Here is a 17,605-nt window from a genome sequence, read left to right on the forward strand (position 1 = left end):
CACATTCAATATTTTTATATTTTGTTTGTGTGAGGTTCATCAAATTTTGCCTGGATTTAGTAACACATCTTAGAGGTGGAGAAAATCAGTCTGATCAAGCTTGCATCTATTTATTTGATTCACAATTGGCTTAAAACTGGAAGCATGAGGCATGTAATTTTGCTGTACAGTAATAGCGATGTAAACAGATTTGCAGTTTCAGTGTCTTAGTACAGAAACAGCTGAAAATGCAGTACAAAAATGAATTAGCAGTTGCTTTGTGAACAAAGTTTGAGTTACTGTCAGAAATACTTAAACTGGTACTCAACAAATTAAAACATCAAGAGAAGAGACAACTCACATGGTAGAAATGTGACCTTTACCCATGAGGTCAAATAGTTTTATTGTGATTAAACACTACAATACAGTATATATCCATAAAAAACTCTAGTGTATATAAATTATTCCTTCCATACAGCAATTCTTTCCATTTCAGCTTTGGTACAATGTGTATTTTATTATAATAATTGTAATACTTTTCAGCTTCACAAACTCAACACAAAGTACAAAACTAATCAGTATTGGGGTATTACAATCTACACAGTGGTGCTCAGTGGTAGGGAGAGGTCTTACCTCAGGGAATCCATGTCACTCAGCTAAGCTACAAAGGCATACCTAGCAGGGACATGACTAAAATGCACCAGAAACCAGCAAACATTTTTTAGAATTTTATTTATTTATTTAAACAGAATACCAGCAGTGATCAACTGAGAACATAACACTCTATTTCCTCAACTGACATTCCTTTTTATTCAGAAGGCCATAGTTACTATGTCCAAAAATACATTTTGATATTATTTTATTCACACAGAGCCACAGTGTCAGTACTTGACCTGCCATCCAGTGCTGCTAATACTTGTACAGTTTGTTCTGCAGTTAGCAGGGATCACTGGTACATTATTGGTAGGGCAGTGGGGTGCTACCAACCTTAAGTTGTTTTGTGGAGAAGGAGGTATAACATTACAATAGACAGGCATTCCAGTAGCTGGAAGTGTTCCTTGACCTGACTGGTTGGGTAGCATGATAGCTTGTGGGTAAGATTGTTGAGGCATCCCTTGAGAACCCTGGGTCATTGGCACCTAACAATAAAATAATAAATTGGTCAGAACAGAGTTCTTGTATTTAATATTAATACATAATCCACTTATATTCATGTAATAACATTTTTGATTTTAGATGGATCTAGAATTAACAATTAATAACACGAGTTTCATTAATATTATCTTTCCCAGAGGAATACATGGGCATTCTTAACTTGCCTAGTCTAAATCTGTATCTTTACCTCATGATGCAGGGGCATAAAACATGAGCTGTTGGCACTTCTATTTCAAAGATATTCATTCAATGCTTTCCAGCAATAAAGTTAAGTTTTATTTTTATTAAATTTATTGATAAATTTCCAGTTCAAGCCCCTGAATCATTGATTTTCTCGCTTTCTGCAAGAAATCAGACAGTAGGCACTACTATGTACAAGTCTGGCTGCTGATGTAGCAGCTTTAACAAAACAGAAATGATAAAATAGAAGCAGGCAACTCCATCATTATATTCTTCAGCTTTATATAATGTTTTATAATGACATGTTCCTGATATATTTTTACCTTTGTGTTACAGAAACAGACATTTTTGGCTATATTTCATGTGATTTCAAAACAGCTAGATTCAAAATGCTCTCTTTGTTAGGTGTCAAAATGGAAGTTGGAGATAATTAATCTGCTAATAATAAGACAATGCCTTGTGTTTAAAACTTAATTAAGATGAAGTATTTTGATAGATTAAACCAAAATATTAATACATGCAGTTTGACTGATGGAATTGAATGTTCAACACAGCCTTGAAGGAAGACACAAATCTTTACATTATACAAGCTGGTTATACATCCCAATTCACAGGTTAAATTAAAATTGTCTCCTGTGTTTCAAAGAGCATGCAGAGAGGAACTGTAAGGTACGTGCACACTGATCTTTTTGGAGTCTACATGAGTTATCCAGCAGAGTCAACTTCAGAGACAATGGGAGAACTCGGATAGCAGTCCACAAATTGTTAAATTAGCACTTTACTATGACGTAGAGAAAAAAGGTGCTAGTTTTGGTATGATGCAAGCAAGAGTTTTTTCTTTATTTTCTACAGTAATTTAAAGTAGCTCAACATAAAATTAAATGATCAATAAGTGAAATTTAAAATTGAAATGTGGGAAACAAGTTAGGTTCTTAGCTAGCAGCCTGGGGAGGTGTGGAAACTTGGTGGTGATGAAACTGCTGTTGCAGTTGGCAACCTATCACAGATACCTCCCAATTATTAATAGAAATGAAAACCATCTAGTTTCTATAATCAGCGGCTGATCCACCAGGGGAATTTTATGCCCAGGCGACAAGTTGAAAATCGATTGCATGTTGTTTACAGGGCAAGCTGATCATGCTGTAAATTAGTCAGGATACAAGATCTTTGTCCTGGGAGATAATTAAACTAGGCATGGCCAAAGCATTAACAGAAAAATGAGACACGAATATAAAACCCTAATTATAAGCATGCTACGTTTCCTTACCATTGCATTATTAGTCAAGGAAGATTAATAGCTGAATTCAGAGGCTTTTGCACTGTTTAAATTTGGGAAATTCTTCCACAAGTTTTAGTTGTGTGTGGTCATCTGAATTTGAGGAGTGTACTAGATAGAATACACATCATGCACATATAACAGCTTATCATGAGGATCTAAAGAAGACTGATTCATCCAAAAGTTTTGTTTCTTCCGTGGTTTTGCAAAAAAAAATTTTCTAAAACAGGCTATAGGTTATTTTAATTATGTTAAAGGCACTTCATAATTGCAAGTTATTGGTGTGGACTGACTTTATTTTTCTTTCTTGTTGTTATGCACTATTAGATCTATAAGTTAATGTATTAGTTTTTACCAGTAGGTTTTGTTCCAGCAATATAATATTTTCCACCTTTCCCAAGTCAGGGATACAGTGTTTGACACAACAATTAAAGGTCATTATTAATCCTAAACATGCTATCTCAGATGCAGAATATGTAAAAAGGGCCAGGTTTTTGGATTCGGAGACCTAATTTGATCACAGGAATTATTCTTTGACTAAGACGATAAGAACACTAGGAAAGGTTGAAGCTGTATAATCAAAGTTATTTGATAAAATTGTGTTAAGTGGAGCAATGCAGTTGCATAATGTTGACAAAGTACCTCACCTGGCAGTTAATTCACAGACATTACTTAGTACTTGGTTGGGTGGCTATTTGGAAAGAAGTTTTTGAAAAGCCAACACTGACATTAAGGTTGTGTTTGATATTCTTATATATATAAATCAAGGTATTTAATGACCTGTCAAAAAAATCTACCTACTTTAATGTCAGTAACTTAGAGGTTCCATACATTAGTTTTCAAAGGGGAAAAAAAATGTAAAATATGTAGGAATAATGAAACCAAAAACAGGATTTTTCAATGAACAATAAAAAAAACACTATTAGGGTTCACTAAGTACACCTTGTTTTGCGATTTAATGCAGCTTTAGGTATGTTATTCATCCCCAGTGACATAAATCTAATTTATCTTGGTAAATTGGAAATGTTACAAGATTTAGACATCCATCTAGCAGAGTGTAACAGGGCCATCATGGCTACTGGTTTAACAATAGATTGAGAAGTAATTATTACAAAAGGAAATTAGGATAGGGCAAGAGTTATTCTCTGTATAAGGACAGAATATACTCCTACATTGGTTATTTGTAGTTGACCATTACAGCATTCAACACATTACATTTTGCTTTTGCAAGCAATTATTACATAAACCCCATAGTGGCATTAATTGTACAACTTTTCTAACTCTCTAAACAAATGGAAAACATTCTTAGGAGGAGGAGCAACTGAAAGACATCAAAAGTACTCAAAATACCTACTTGGTAAGAAGACATGGCTGGATATTGGACCATCACACTGGGCACCTGATTTCCCTGCTGGTTGTTCAACAGGTTCTGACTCTGGGGCGGCTGCTGCACTCCCATCAGGCCTTGGAACCCTTGCTGCTGATTAGGCAACACAGCCTGAAAACCTGGAAGGAGAAAGAGTTGGTCATAGAACTCTTCTTTGAACCCAACCTTGTCTTCCGAAGCTCATTACAAGCTCCAAAACTGTGAAATTATAAGTACATATTATTTTGCCTGACAAAGAAAGGCTTTGGTGTAAATATATAGAAAAAGCAGCTACAGTAGTAATCAAATTGTCTGAGGATAATAGCAATTAAAAAGATAGTGGTGCATTAAAGATGCCTTAACTCAGAATAACTCTGCCAACAACGATCATAATTAACCGTATGTGCCCCTAATTAACCCATTAACACCACATGCAGAAGCATTTTCACTGATCAGATTTAAATTTAATGACGCTTTAACAAAATCCTCAGAGGGCTGGGTAAAAGCCTCTGGCAGACCTCTCAATGCCCGCCAATTGAATATTCCTAATGTGATTTTGTACCTTGAATATCCCTGGGTTGATTTAATTACAAACACTCTGGAGTGGGTTGCTTTGGAGACTAGGTAGAGTCTGCTCCTGAGAATTCCAAGTGGGTTACATTGGGCAGCACCTGAAAATGGGTGAGACTTGCAATGCATGATTATTCCACCCCTCTCCAATGTGGCTTGAGCAGCAAGTCAACTTTGTGTTGCTGCTCATGAGCATGATTGCAATGTGTGCTGCCAGCACTAACCATGCTGCTGAGTGGTTGCATAAAAAAATTGTGAGATGCTAATACAAGACAAAGCTGGCCTGCACCATTTAAAGCCACTCTGCATCTCTGAAAGGGGAGATGTGTTGTAGTTAGAGCACGTGGTGAAAGTCCTTTCACAAATTGAGCCGGCAGCTGCACACTGTGAGCAGAATCTAGTGGAGGCAATGTGGGTCTCGGCTGCCAGTTTGAAAGCCAGCAAGACCCCCACATGGCCTCTTTTCGCCACATCTTGTGCCACTAATGCACTTAATAGGTCAGCGACAGGCCTTCTCTCAGGATCAAAGACCCCAGGGACTGAAATCCTGCCTGCCAGGAGTTGCTAGCCAATCAGAGGCCATCAGCTGTACTGTCCTCAGCAGTGCCAGTATGTTAATTAAAGAAAGCCAGTAGCTGCTGTCAGTAGTACACCTACCTGAGGTCTTGGAGCAAGGAGGGACCCAGACGCAGGCAAGTAATGGAGGGAAGGGGTCGTGGGGTGAGGATCTTGGAGGAGGGGGTTGCTGTGTAAAAATGGTTTTCCTCATGTCAGCTTTGCTTCTTTTGCCAATCACCTTAAAAACTGTGCCCTCCGGTTCCCGATCCTTCCACAATGGGAACAGTTCTCCCTATCTATCTGGTCGCCCTTCGTGATTTTGAATGCCTCAATCAAATCTCCTCTCAGCCTTCTCTTCTTCAAGGAGAAGCGTTCCAGTTTATGCAATCTATCTATGTAAGTTAAGGTTCCTCATCCCTGGAGCCATTCCCATGAATCTTTTCTGCACTCTTTCTAATGCCTTCATATCCTTCTTAAAAAGTGCGGTGCCCAGAACTGGATGCAATACTCCAGTTGAGGCCGAACCAATGTTTTATGCAGATTTTTCATAACTTCTTTACTATTGTGCTCTATGCTACGATTTAAGCCGAGGATCCCATATGCTTTATTAACCACTCTCTCAACCTGTCCTGCCATCTTCAATGACTTGTGCACTTATATCCCCAGGTCCCTCTACTCCTGCATCCCCTTTAGAATTGTACCCTTTATTTTATATTGTTTCTCTGCATTCTATCTATCAAAATGAATTACTTCACACTTCTCTGCACTATATTTCATTTGTCAATTGTCCCCCCATTCAACCAACCTGTCTATGTCCTTTTGAAGTTTATCACTATCCTCCTCACAGTTCACAATAATCACAAGTTTTGTATCATCCACAAATTTTGAAATTGTGCCCTGTATACCAGAGGAACTCCACTATAAACCTTCCTCCTGTATGGAAAATAAGTGTTCACCACTACTCTCTGATACCTGTCACTCAGCCAATGTTATATCCATGTTGCTACTGTCCCTTTTATTCTAATAGCTCTAACTTTGCTCACAAGCCTGTTGTGCAGCACTTTACCAAATGCCTTTTGGAAGCCCATGTCTGTATCACCCATATCAACCCTCTCTGTTACCTCATCAAAATACTCAAGCAAGTTATTTAAACACAGTTTGCCCTTAACAAATCCATACTGGCTTTCTTTAATTAAGATACTCTGAGAGAGATTTTTATTAATATATTTAGTGGGGTTATGTTGGTATTCTGTGTAGGTAAACAAAGCTGTGTGTGTGTGTGCATGTGTATCCAGTGTTAATTAAACAGGGGGGAGGTTACTGGTTAAATGGTTTAGGCTGATGCATTTGTAATGAAAGGTTATGGTGAGGTTGAGTTACAAGTAAAAAGGGTGGTTTAAAATTTGCATTATGAGATAAGTGGGAAACTTGAGTTTCCAACTATTGAATTTCAAAAACGTTTTCAGAGGCGGAAAGTAACATTTGCACCTTACAAGGGCTTCAAGAGTAAACAGGGAAAGGTATATTAAAAATTATTGACCCAAAAGTAGAGACAGAATAGAAAACACAAAATATTTTTATATGTGGAGAAGTTGAGTTCAAAGAGGTGGTTGAGGACAATGGAATCTGAGATGAAAGAGGAATAAAGATATTTAAGGAAGGATGTTTAACTGAGATGTGGTGGCTGTGGGAGAAAAGCCCTGAAGACCAGCTTCTTGGTGTGTGAGCTATCGAACAAGGTATGAAAGCTTTGAATTTGTGGCAGCCACCCAATGTTAAACCAGGAAAGTCTGTGTTTTGGAAACAGTTTGTTTCTGAACCTCTTTGACACTTACACTCTGTTGTGGAATTTCAAGAGTAGTTGTGAGGTGTACCTTAATTAATGTGACAACAATTCCTTGATTTGGTAATATTACTGGATTTTTAAGCTTAAAATCTGTAAGGAAGTTGTGACCAAGAAGGCAGGTTAATTTTGTACTTTTGACCAAGCAGGTTTTTTTTGTTGGGTTGTTCTGTAAGACCGTTTTAATTGTGTAACTTTGATCTTGTGTGCTTCAGTTTATTTTTCTTTTTAATAAATCTTTTAATTTTTAAAACTCTAAAGGTGTTATTGGAGCTCTACGCTTTTGAGATCAGTAGCTTTCCCCCTTCATTTTCATAATTTAAAAAGTTTATGATCAGTGAGACAGATTTCACCCTGGGGTCTGGTTTGCTCAGCAATAACATCTACTGTGATTGTAACAATATATTTGACCATGTGACTATTAATTTTGCCCCACATCATCATTTCTAGAAGCTTCCTCACCACTGAGGTTAAGCTGACTGGCCTGCCGTTGCTGGGCTCATCTTTGCATCCTTTTTGAACAAGTATACATTTAAGTACAGTCAGCCTATCCAATACCTTCTCCTTTTCAATTTTAAACCCTTTAGGTGTCTGAACTACCTTCTCCTTCACCATGACCTGGGCACTATCGTTATGGCAAAGACAGATGCTAAGTATTTATTTAATACATCAGTTATGCCCCTGCCTCTGTGCATAAATCCCTTTTTTGGTCACTAATTGGCCCTACTCCTCCTTTTACCATTGTTGTACTATTTATTTGTCTATAGAAGATTTTTGCTTTTGGTTTTTATTTTCTCCGTTAGTGTCTTCTTATACTCGCTTTGCTTCTCTTATCTGCCTTTTCAATTCCTCTCTGAAACTTCTATATTGAGCCTGATTCTCAATTGTACTATCCACTGGGAAACTGTCAGATGCACCCTTTTCCAGTTCCATTTTACTCTCTTTCTTTCTTATCCAGGGAGTGTGGTGCTAACTTTGCACAGAACTTGAAGCCCATCTTTTCCAGCATGGAAGTGTTCCCCAACTCCAGGAGCACACTTTCAGTACAACATAACAGTGTTTCATGGCCAATGTCTCGGATTCCACAGCAAGATAAGCAGGTTGGCTCATGCCTAGGTATTACAATGGAAGCTGAAACTGAGGTCATACAAGGTTGGCTGAAAGGGACTCTCAGGATTTCCAGCATTCTGTCCTCCACGAGGATTGTTGAATGAAAGCAAAATAATGTGGATGCTGGAAATCTGAAATAAAAACAGAAAGTTCTAGAAATATTCAGCAGGTCTGGCAGCATCTGTGGCGAGAGAAACAGAGTTAATGTTTCAGGTCGAATATGGCTATTCTTCAGAAATGGCAGTTTGACTCGAAACTTTTAACTCGTTTTTTTTCTCCACAGGCGCTGCCGGGCCTGCTGAGTATTTCCAGCACTTTCTGTTTTTATACTAAGATTGTTAAGGTACCACCCCAGGGCTGTGGCTCCCTGGAGAATAAACCTGCTATCCTTGCTCAAGGTGACAGCAATTTTCCTCCTACCATTGTTGTGCCAACAGTACCCTTACTGTTGTCTGTCAACCAGCCAGCCCAGACTGGTATTGCTCATGCAAGATGGTGCAGTCCAGAGCAAGGCCTTCTAGGCTGCAGTGGCTCAAGGTCTTCTCCCACTGCCATCTGTAGCCTCCCCACTGAAGGTCAGCAGCCATGCTGCAGTCACAAGGGTAGCACTGCACAGGGTTCCCAGGTCAGGCACAGGCACATGGAAGACAAGCACGAAGGGAATGCACCACAATAATTAACTGACATTTTTACACAATATGGCATGCTTTGAATATAAATTTGATTTGGAATGTTTATTTTGTGTTAGCTTTTTGCATTATAGCCAAGTGGACATTGTGATGGTCAGGGGCAGAAGGAAGGTATGGTCTATTGGTAATGTTAAACTGGGGCTGTGTTTACCGCTACCGCAGTCTGATGAGCTATTCATGGACAGCCCATTTGAAAGAGGCTGTGTTGGTTGCCTCCTCCCATCCTCCCCTTCCACCTAGTCCACTTCCTGGCTCTTCACCAGCTGCCCGCCATATGGGCAAGGGCCGTGACCTCATGGTGGCGAAGTTGTGCGATGTGCAGCAAACCAGCACAAATCTTGGCATCTGATTGGCTGAGCATTACATGGCTCCTCTAGAGTGGTCCAGGCAGCAGAAACATTGGGCTGAATTTTACTAGGATGGCAGACATCTTTCCATCAGGGTTGAATGTGGGAAGTGACCCTGCTTTGGCCGGCAGCAGTACCTGTGGAGGCATATTGCTCTCGGCAGTTAAATAAGTGGTCGCTGCTAGGGCTGCCATGCAATTAAGAGCAATGGCCTGTCCCCAAAAGCTGCCCAATCAGAGGGCCAGCAACTCAGCAACTTCAGCAGGGCCAGTTTGCAGGGCATTTGTGGTGCACTTGAGGCCCCATTGCCACAGGGGTGGCCATTGCCACTTGGGGCCTCTTTCATGGGCCATAAGGTGCCCGGGATGGAGGTTCCCCACCTTGGAAGCCTGTTGAGATGCTGCCAAGTTTCACTAGGCCATCTCCCCATACAGCTGCAGGACCCCCAATGATGGGGGCAAAATGCCGCTTTGCCACTGAAGTGTTTCAATTGGCCTCCTGGTAGGCAGCTGATCTGCCAACTGTCCCACCAGTGGCAAAATAGCATGGCAGTGTGAAGATGCTGGGCACTCCGATGCCTTCACACGCCATTTTGCCAGCCTTATAGCTTCCCAGCCCGTTCCTAAAGTGCCTGGAAAGTTTAAGCTATTGTTTCAGCACACAAATGCACACTTAATCACATTTCATGTGGTGTTATAGCTTTTATCACATTTCGTGTGATAGTATAGCTTTCATTATATGCGTGCTGTGCACATGTGCTACTGTTGTGCACCAGTATCGTGAGCCACGATAGCAGATAGCCCTTACCATCCGGTAGCCACTCTTTCCTCAAATGCAGATGGCACAGTGTACTGCCTCAGAATGAAGGCATCATGTCTCTGACAGGCAGTGACCAGCATTAGGCTATACATATTGGAAACACACCAGCTAGACATAAAGGGACTGGAATGCCTTTTGGTTGCAACACAACTCAGAGTAGACCTGTGGTACCTGCAAAATAATTTGTGCAGTGAAAGGCGCCTTGTGTCCTGGCACCTGCAATCCTTGTGAAACCGTGTGCTCACATCACCTGTTTTTACTGTGGAAAGGAACATATGAACATACGAATTAAGAGCGTGAGAAGGGCACTCGGCCCCTCGAGCCTGCTCCTCCATTCAATAAGATCATTGTTGATCTGATTGTAACCTGAACCCCACATTCCCATCTACCCCCAATAATCTTTCATCCCCTTGCTTTTCAAAAATCTGTCTAGCTCTGCCTTAAAAATATTCAAAGACTCTGCACCCACTGCCTTTTGAGGAAGGGAGTTCCAAAGACTCACAACCCACTGAGAGAAAATATTTCTCTTTATTTCTGTCTTAAATGAGCGACCCCTGATCTTTAAACAGTGACCCCTACCTCAAGATTCTACCACAATAGGAAACATCCTCTCTACATCCACCCTGTCAAGACCCCTCAGGATCTTATATATTTCAATCAAGTCACCTCTTACTCTTCTAAACTCCAGCAGATACAAGCCTCGCCTGTCCAGCTTTTCCTCATAAGGCAAACCACCCATTCCAGGAATTAGTCTGGTAAACCTTCTCTGAACTGCTTCTAACCCATTTACATCCTTCCTTAACTAAGGAAACCAATACTGTAGAAAGTACTCCAGATACCCTGCATAACTGAAGCATAACCTCTCTACTTTTGTATCCAATTCCCCTCACACTAAATGATAACAGTCTATTAGTTTCCCTGATTACTTGCTGTACCTGCATACTAAGCTTTTGCAACTCATGCATTCGGATATTCAATTCCCTCTACATCTCAGAGCTCTACAATCTCTCCCCATTTAGGTAATATGCTTCTTTTTTATTCTTCCTGTGAAAATGGACAATTTCACATTTTTCCACATTATACTCCATTTACCAGATCTTTGCCCACTCACTTAACCTATCTATATCCCTTTGTAATCTCCTTATATCCTCTTCACAACTTACTTTCCTACCTACAACAAAGACAAAAATAGCTGGAAAAACTCAGCAGGTCTGACAGCATCTGCGGAGAGGAATACAGTTAAGGTTTCGAGTCTGTATGACTCTTCATCAGGACTGAGACTATATTTGTTGGATATGGTGATGCATGTTTGTAATGTGTATCATTATAAATAAAAGTTTATTAAAGTGTGTAAAGATTGGCTCCAGTTCTATCCTTCACCACCTGGCTTTCTGGAATAGAACACTCTGCATTGCCTCTGCTCATTCTCTCAGTCATGCTGCATTCCAACAAACATGGCAACAATGCAGCCATGCCTGTGAGCAACTAGTTTTGAAGGAACCTTGAAGCCAGGACAACGTCCTTCAGCACCTGCCACACCACTCCTTGTAAACTCAGTAAATTTAAAGGACATTAAAAACACCAATTAGTTGTATAATCATAGCAACAACCAGCAGAACTCATTCAACAACTAACATGAAAGTGGTTGACTGTCCCTTCAAATAAGGTTGAGAGGGTGTCCTACCTGCTGTTGAATGTATGTTCAGCCAGGTGTGATTAAAAAAGAGCATTATCTGAAGTGTTGAGCCCCAAAATGGTAGCACTGACTTCAAATCAGTGTTACACACTGATTGACGTCACAATCTGCTTACTCTGCATATCCTTTGGTGTACATTCACTGTACACATACTAACACTTTCATCAATATGATGTCTGGCATGGCTTGCTTCAGAATTGTACGTGCACCGCAGATGCTATTTTGGACCTTTAATGACACTGGTAGTATCCAAATATTGGGTAGTACAGACCTGAATTTTGCACCAAAAAGACATTTTCTTTGTTATAAAAAATTGATTTATCCAATAATCTGAAATGTGCAACAAATAGAACACAACAAATTGAAAAGTTAGTGCTATAAATTTGAATGATCAGGTAATTTGAATGAAGTAAATTTAAATTATTTGGAGTAGACTGCAGCACTCTACTCAGACATTTAGGCCACCTTTAGTTTTTGTAATTCTCAGTTTTGGAGTGATGCATAACCATAACGATTTCCATTTACACATGTTTAATGTAGTAAACGGTGCCTTCACATCCTTCCTCAAGTATGGTGCCCAGAACTGGGCGCAGTACTCCAGATGAGACCTAACTAATGTCTTATACAAGTTCAGCATGACGTCCTTACTCTTGTACTCAATGTCCCTATTAATAAAGCCTAAGATACTATATGCTTTATTAACTGCTCTCTCAATATGCCCTGCCATCTTCAATAACCTATGTACATATACACTGAGGTCCTTCTGTTCCTGCACCTCCTTTAGAGGCTCTCCCTTTATTTTATACTGTCTCACCATATTGTTCCTGTTGACGTGAATCACCTCACACTTCTCTGCATTGAACTTCACCTGCCACTTGTCTGCCTAATCCACCAACATGTCTAAGTCCTTTTGAAGTTCAAGACTATCCCCATCACAGTTGACAACATTTCCAATCTTCATATCATCTGCAAATGTTGAAATCATACCCTGCACACCACAGTCTAGGTCATTAATGTATATTAGGAAGAGCAAGGGTCCCAAAACTGACCCCTGGGGAACTCTACTACAAACCTTCCACCAATCTGAAAAACAACAGTTTATCACTACTCTCTGTTTCCTGTCACTCAGTCAATTTCTTATCCAAGTGCCTACTTTCCCTTTTATTCCATGACCTAGAATTTCTCTCACAAGCCTATTGTTGGCATTGTATCAAATGCCTTTTGAAAATCCATATACACCACATCAACAGCATTTCCTTTATCCACCTTCTCTGTTACTTCCTCAAAAAACTACAGCAAGTTAGATAAACATGATTTCCCCTTGATGAATCCATGCAGTATTTCCTTAATTATCCTGCACTTGTCTAAGTGACTATTGATTTTGTCCCGTACTATAGTTTCCAGAAGTTTCCCTACCACTGAGGTCAAACTGACTGGTCTGTAGTTGCCAACTTTATCCTTGCCCCCCTTTTTGAACAAGGGTGTAACATTCGCAGTTCTCCAGTCCTCTGGCATCTCCCTTATGTCTAAGGAAGACTGGAAGCTTATAACCAGTGCCTCTGCGATTTCCATTCTCACTTCTCTCAGTAATCTTGGATACATCTCATCCGCTCCTGGTACCTTATCTATTTTAAGTAAAGATAGCCTTTACAGCACCTCCTTCCTCTTGATTGTAAGTGTTTCTAGTGTACCAGTTACCTCTTCTCTCACCTCGATCTGGGTAGCAAGTTCTTCCTTTGTAAAGACAGATGCAAAGTACTTGTTCAACATCTCCGCTATTTCTCCAGCCTCACATGCAAGTCCCCTTTTATGTCCCTAATCGGCCCTACTCATTCTTTTACTACCCTTTTATTAGTTACATGCTTATAGAAGACCTTGGGATTCCCTTTTATGTTCTCTGCCAGTCTATTTTCATGCTCTCTCCTTGCTTTTATTAGTTTTTTCACTTCCCCCTGGTCCTTCTATATTCAGCCTGATTCTCCATTGTATTTTCTACCTGACATCCATCGTATGCGCATTTCTTCCTTTTCATCTTTATCTCTATCTCCCTCGTAATCAGGGCGCTCTGGATTTATTTGTCCTACCTTTCCCCTTCAAGGGAATATACCTTGATACTGCCTGTAATACTTTTTCTTAGAAGGTGACCCATTGTCCAGCCACTGTTTTTTCTGCCAACATTTGATTCCAACTCACACGACTCAGATGCATTCTCATCCCATCGAAGTCAGCTTTCCCCTGATTAATTATCCCTGCTCTGGATTGTTCCCTGTCCTTTCCCATGACCAATCTAAACCTTATGATACAATGGTCACTGTCCCTTAGAGACTCTCCCACTGATATTTGATCCACTTGGGCCAACTCATTCCCCAGAAACAGGTCCAAAGTGCATGTCCTCTCATTGGACTGGAAACATACTGCTGCAGAAAATGATCTTGAACACATCCCAGGAACTCTCACCCCTCTTGTCCCTTTGTACTATTCCTATCCCAGTCTATGTTTGGATAATTGAAATCCCCCATTATGATTATTATACAATTCTTGCACCTCTCTGTAATTTCTTTGCTAATTTGTTTCTCCACATCCCTTCCACTAGTTGCTGGTCTATATACTACACGAGACTGCCCGCAATCGGGCTCCAACTGTGATTTCACGTTGGCTGGCCAATTAACAGCCAGACAGTGTGAAATGCATGATAAGAGCTTCAGTGCTGCTGGGGTGGGGGTGGGAGGAGCGCGAGTGATGAACTGTGCGCATGCATGGTGGAGTGTGCACTGACAGCGCTCTGAAGGCACAGAGCTGTCCCAGGGAGCTGAAGGATTTTAAAGTGAAAAATAAACTTTTTACATATGATATAAACCTGTCCCCACATGTTAACATTTTTTTATTGTTTTTTTAGTAACCGTTGGAAACCTCATCCTGCCTGTGGATGAGGTTTCATGAAAAATGTAAAGGCCATCTGCCAACTGAATGGTTGAGCGGACAGCGAAAAATGCAACTTAATTAATTGCTTAAGGGCGCGCTGTCACCTCTCGCACGGGCCTGCTGACAGAAAGATCGCATGTGCGAAATACAACCCACTCCCACAAAAATGGTAGTTGCCATGTTCAGGGAGTGGGATATTCTGATTTTCGAGGTTGTCTGCCATTTTTGCAACGACGGAGAGGTTCTCTGTCATTGCGAAAACCCAGACCACTTTTTGGCTGGTGCACACCTTAACAGAAGAGTAATTACTTCATCAAAGTTGCACATAGCTGATCATAAAATCTAGTGAAAGGATAATTATCTCATACTTTGTATTAACAACATACATTTTCTTTGTTAAAGAAGTTAGTCTTATTAATTTGAATGCAGCAATGCATAGTGCATAAAAGAGCATTTAAAAATAACATTGTATTCCCTGATAAAATGTTTAATTACAGGATTCTGAATTGAAATATTTATTATGCAGCATATCTTCTAACAAAACAAGTACCTTGTAGTAGAATTTCTGAAGAAATTTACAAAGCTGTTGAATAACGAATTCTAACTAAACTGGTGATAACATTTGCCTGTCCAAGTTTAAAAAAAGTTCATCATGATTTCCTCTTGAAAAGTTTTCATGGAACCAGGTTCTATAGCTGACCACACTTATCATTCAGTACTTGATCAGACAACTACCTAATAAGATAAAAGAAAGTCATTTGTCAAAATAACATCACCGCCCTTGATTAACTATTACACTACATAAAGGTAATGTATAAAAATCTACTTAAGGTCTCTTGAGAAGCGATATAACTGGAAGATAGTTTAAGTGGCTTTAATGAGCTATTCTGTTACCACAAGAATCATGGTTCCCTTTTAACTACTATTATACTATTCTGTGAGTATGCATCTTTCTCTATAGAGGGTAATTTTCACACAGGCTCAACAAGGGTTGCCAACTCTCCAGGACTGACATGAAATCTCCTGGAATTGAAGATCAATCTCCAGGAGAAATCCATGTGCAATCCTGGAGAATAATCCTAGGGATATTAAGGATGGTTGTTTAAAAATTTTCTTTGTACATTTCTCTTTACCAGATATAAAAATATTGAAATTGGAAGGAAAAAAATACTGCTTGGCTGACAGTCAAGCATCATCCAATTGGGTAATGAGTCTTTTGGCTTTCCAATTGGTGTAGGACGGCAGCACGTCATGAGGTTGGAAGTGTTGGCCTACAAATGGCTGGAGTGTAGGGGAAAGTCATGCAATGAAACCTCCAGAAATACACTTAATCATAGTTGGCAACCCTATGAGCATCCTCAGTTTCCTAAAGGTGCAATTGTGCAATGAATGTGAATTCATAAACTGTACAATAAAAGCACCATGGATTCAGTCTAAAAAGCATTACTAGGGTGTCAGGATTCTTCCTTAAACTCTAATCCTTCCTCTCTTTTGCATCCTCTCTTCCTAAGTTATTGTCATGGGTTTCCGTTTGTTTGTGTTGTCTTTTTCAGTGTAATTTGCCAGACATTGGCCAAGACAGCATAAAAGATGATTGAATTATATTCGGTTCATATTTAGTTTCTGCAAACTTTTGCGCTTGTTCAAAAACTTTGCACCAGACGTCAGTCCAGACCACAAAACTGGCTAAACCCCCAGATTGAGTTCATTATCATTGCAGGTTTTCGCTAATTGCACTCCTGTGTGGGGCTTCGAGGGGGATCTTGTAATTAAAATTTTGTGTACAAGGGCACCAATTTTAAAAGATTTTGAATGTTATTTATTGTTAATTTTCTAATAAACCTACTAATGTACACCAAGATAATTTATAAATGGTTCTGTATAGATATTTAAAAAGATACTTACAGTTATTTAAAATCAGGTTCCTCACAGATGGTGGATGAAACGTTTTGGTTAAAAGTGCATTTTTTTTAATAATTAAACCTTTTCAGCTGGACTAATCAAATTGCACCAATTTACTGATCTTACATATATCAGGAATATCCTTAAAGGAAAATTTCAAAATGAAGGTTACACATTAAAATGCTGCCTGATTGCAGACACCACCCTTGGCAGATTTTACATTTGCTGATATGCAATATGCATGAGCAGAAACTCAAGATAAAAAAGCATTTCTCAAAACTAGTACAATTTTGGAAACAGCTTGTATACCGTTTGTACACCAGATTGAAACTCTGGGCTGGATTTTCATCTTTGAGGTGGGAAGCAGGAGTTGGGAAATTTCCCAGCTTGGTGCACCCATCTGGGAAGAAATTGCCTGCAAAGGCAAGATTTTCTTTCCGGGCTGGGGTTGGGGTTGGTAATTGGAGTTGGGCCCGATGCCCCTGGAAAGAGTGCAGAGGCAGCCACAGGAACTGCTGGGTGCAGAGGTGGACTGTTTAAAAGACCAACTTCGGCACTCAGGAATTACCTCACAGTTATGATAAAATTAATAAAATAAAAAAAAACAACCCTCTAGCCCTCAGCCCCCACACACTACCCTTGCCCCATCCATGCCAACACATGCACCCCACCAACACCCCCCCAATGGTCCCCATACCTCCATGCTAATCTATGCCCCTTCACCCACCCCCATGGCCCCTCATACCCTCCTAGTCTCCATGCAAACCTATGGCACTTCCATGCCCATTCACCCAGTACACACTCTGTACAGAAGCACTGAACGCCATATTAATTAGAGTCATTTTTCAATGATTATTTTTAGTCATGTTAAGTGGTTTAACTAGTTAAGCTATAAATTTAATACCATACATATCTCTCCCCAGTTCTACTTTAGAGGGAAAGAAAGAGAGTGACAAATCTCCAAGTCCCAATGGTTTCCATCCCAGGTTTTTTTTAAAGAAATAAGTGAGAGCATTGCAGTTGTCCTAACTAGAATCTCCTATAGTTCTCTTGATTCTGGAAACATTCCTTTGGAATGGGAATGTGCGCATGTTGCTTTGCTATTTAATAAAGCTGACAGAGGGAAACGGGAAAATTATAAACATTGTTAGTCTAACGTGTTGCAGAGTCTGTAATTAAGGATAGGACTGAAC

The 17,605-nt window shown here is 39.9% G+C and overlaps 1 protein-coding gene across 7 annotated transcripts in view; it reads right to left on the reverse strand.

The window, feature by feature from the left end:
* Nucleotides 1-348: 348 nt before the first annotated feature.
* Nucleotides 349-17,605, reverse strand: part of LOC121279013 (cAMP-regulated phosphoprotein 21-like) — a 293,633-nt gene continuing 276,376 nt past the window's right edge. For 6 of the 7 annotated variants that reach the window (XM_041189756.1, XM_041189757.1, XM_041189755.1 and 3 more), the window contains 2 exons: nucleotides 3,945-4,096; nucleotides 349-1,118 (listed from right to left, as the gene is read on the reverse strand). In XM_041189756.1, coding sequence (XP_041045690.1) covers nucleotides 861-1,118; nucleotides 3,945-4,096 — 410 coding nt within the window. In that variant the 3' untranslated portion in view covers nucleotides 349-860. Of the gene's footprint in view, nucleotides 1,119-3,944; nucleotides 4,097-15,129; nucleotides 15,246-17,605 lie in introns of those variants that run through there. The other variant, XM_041189758.1, reaches the window with a different exon arrangement.

The sequence above is a fragment of the Carcharodon carcharias genome, chromosome 6 (genome assembly GCF_017639515.1).
Source record: "Carcharodon carcharias isolate sCarCar2 chromosome 6, sCarCar2.pri, whole genome shotgun sequence".
NCBI lineage: Eukaryota > Metazoa > Chordata > Chondrichthyes > Lamniformes > Lamnidae > Carcharodon > Carcharodon carcharias.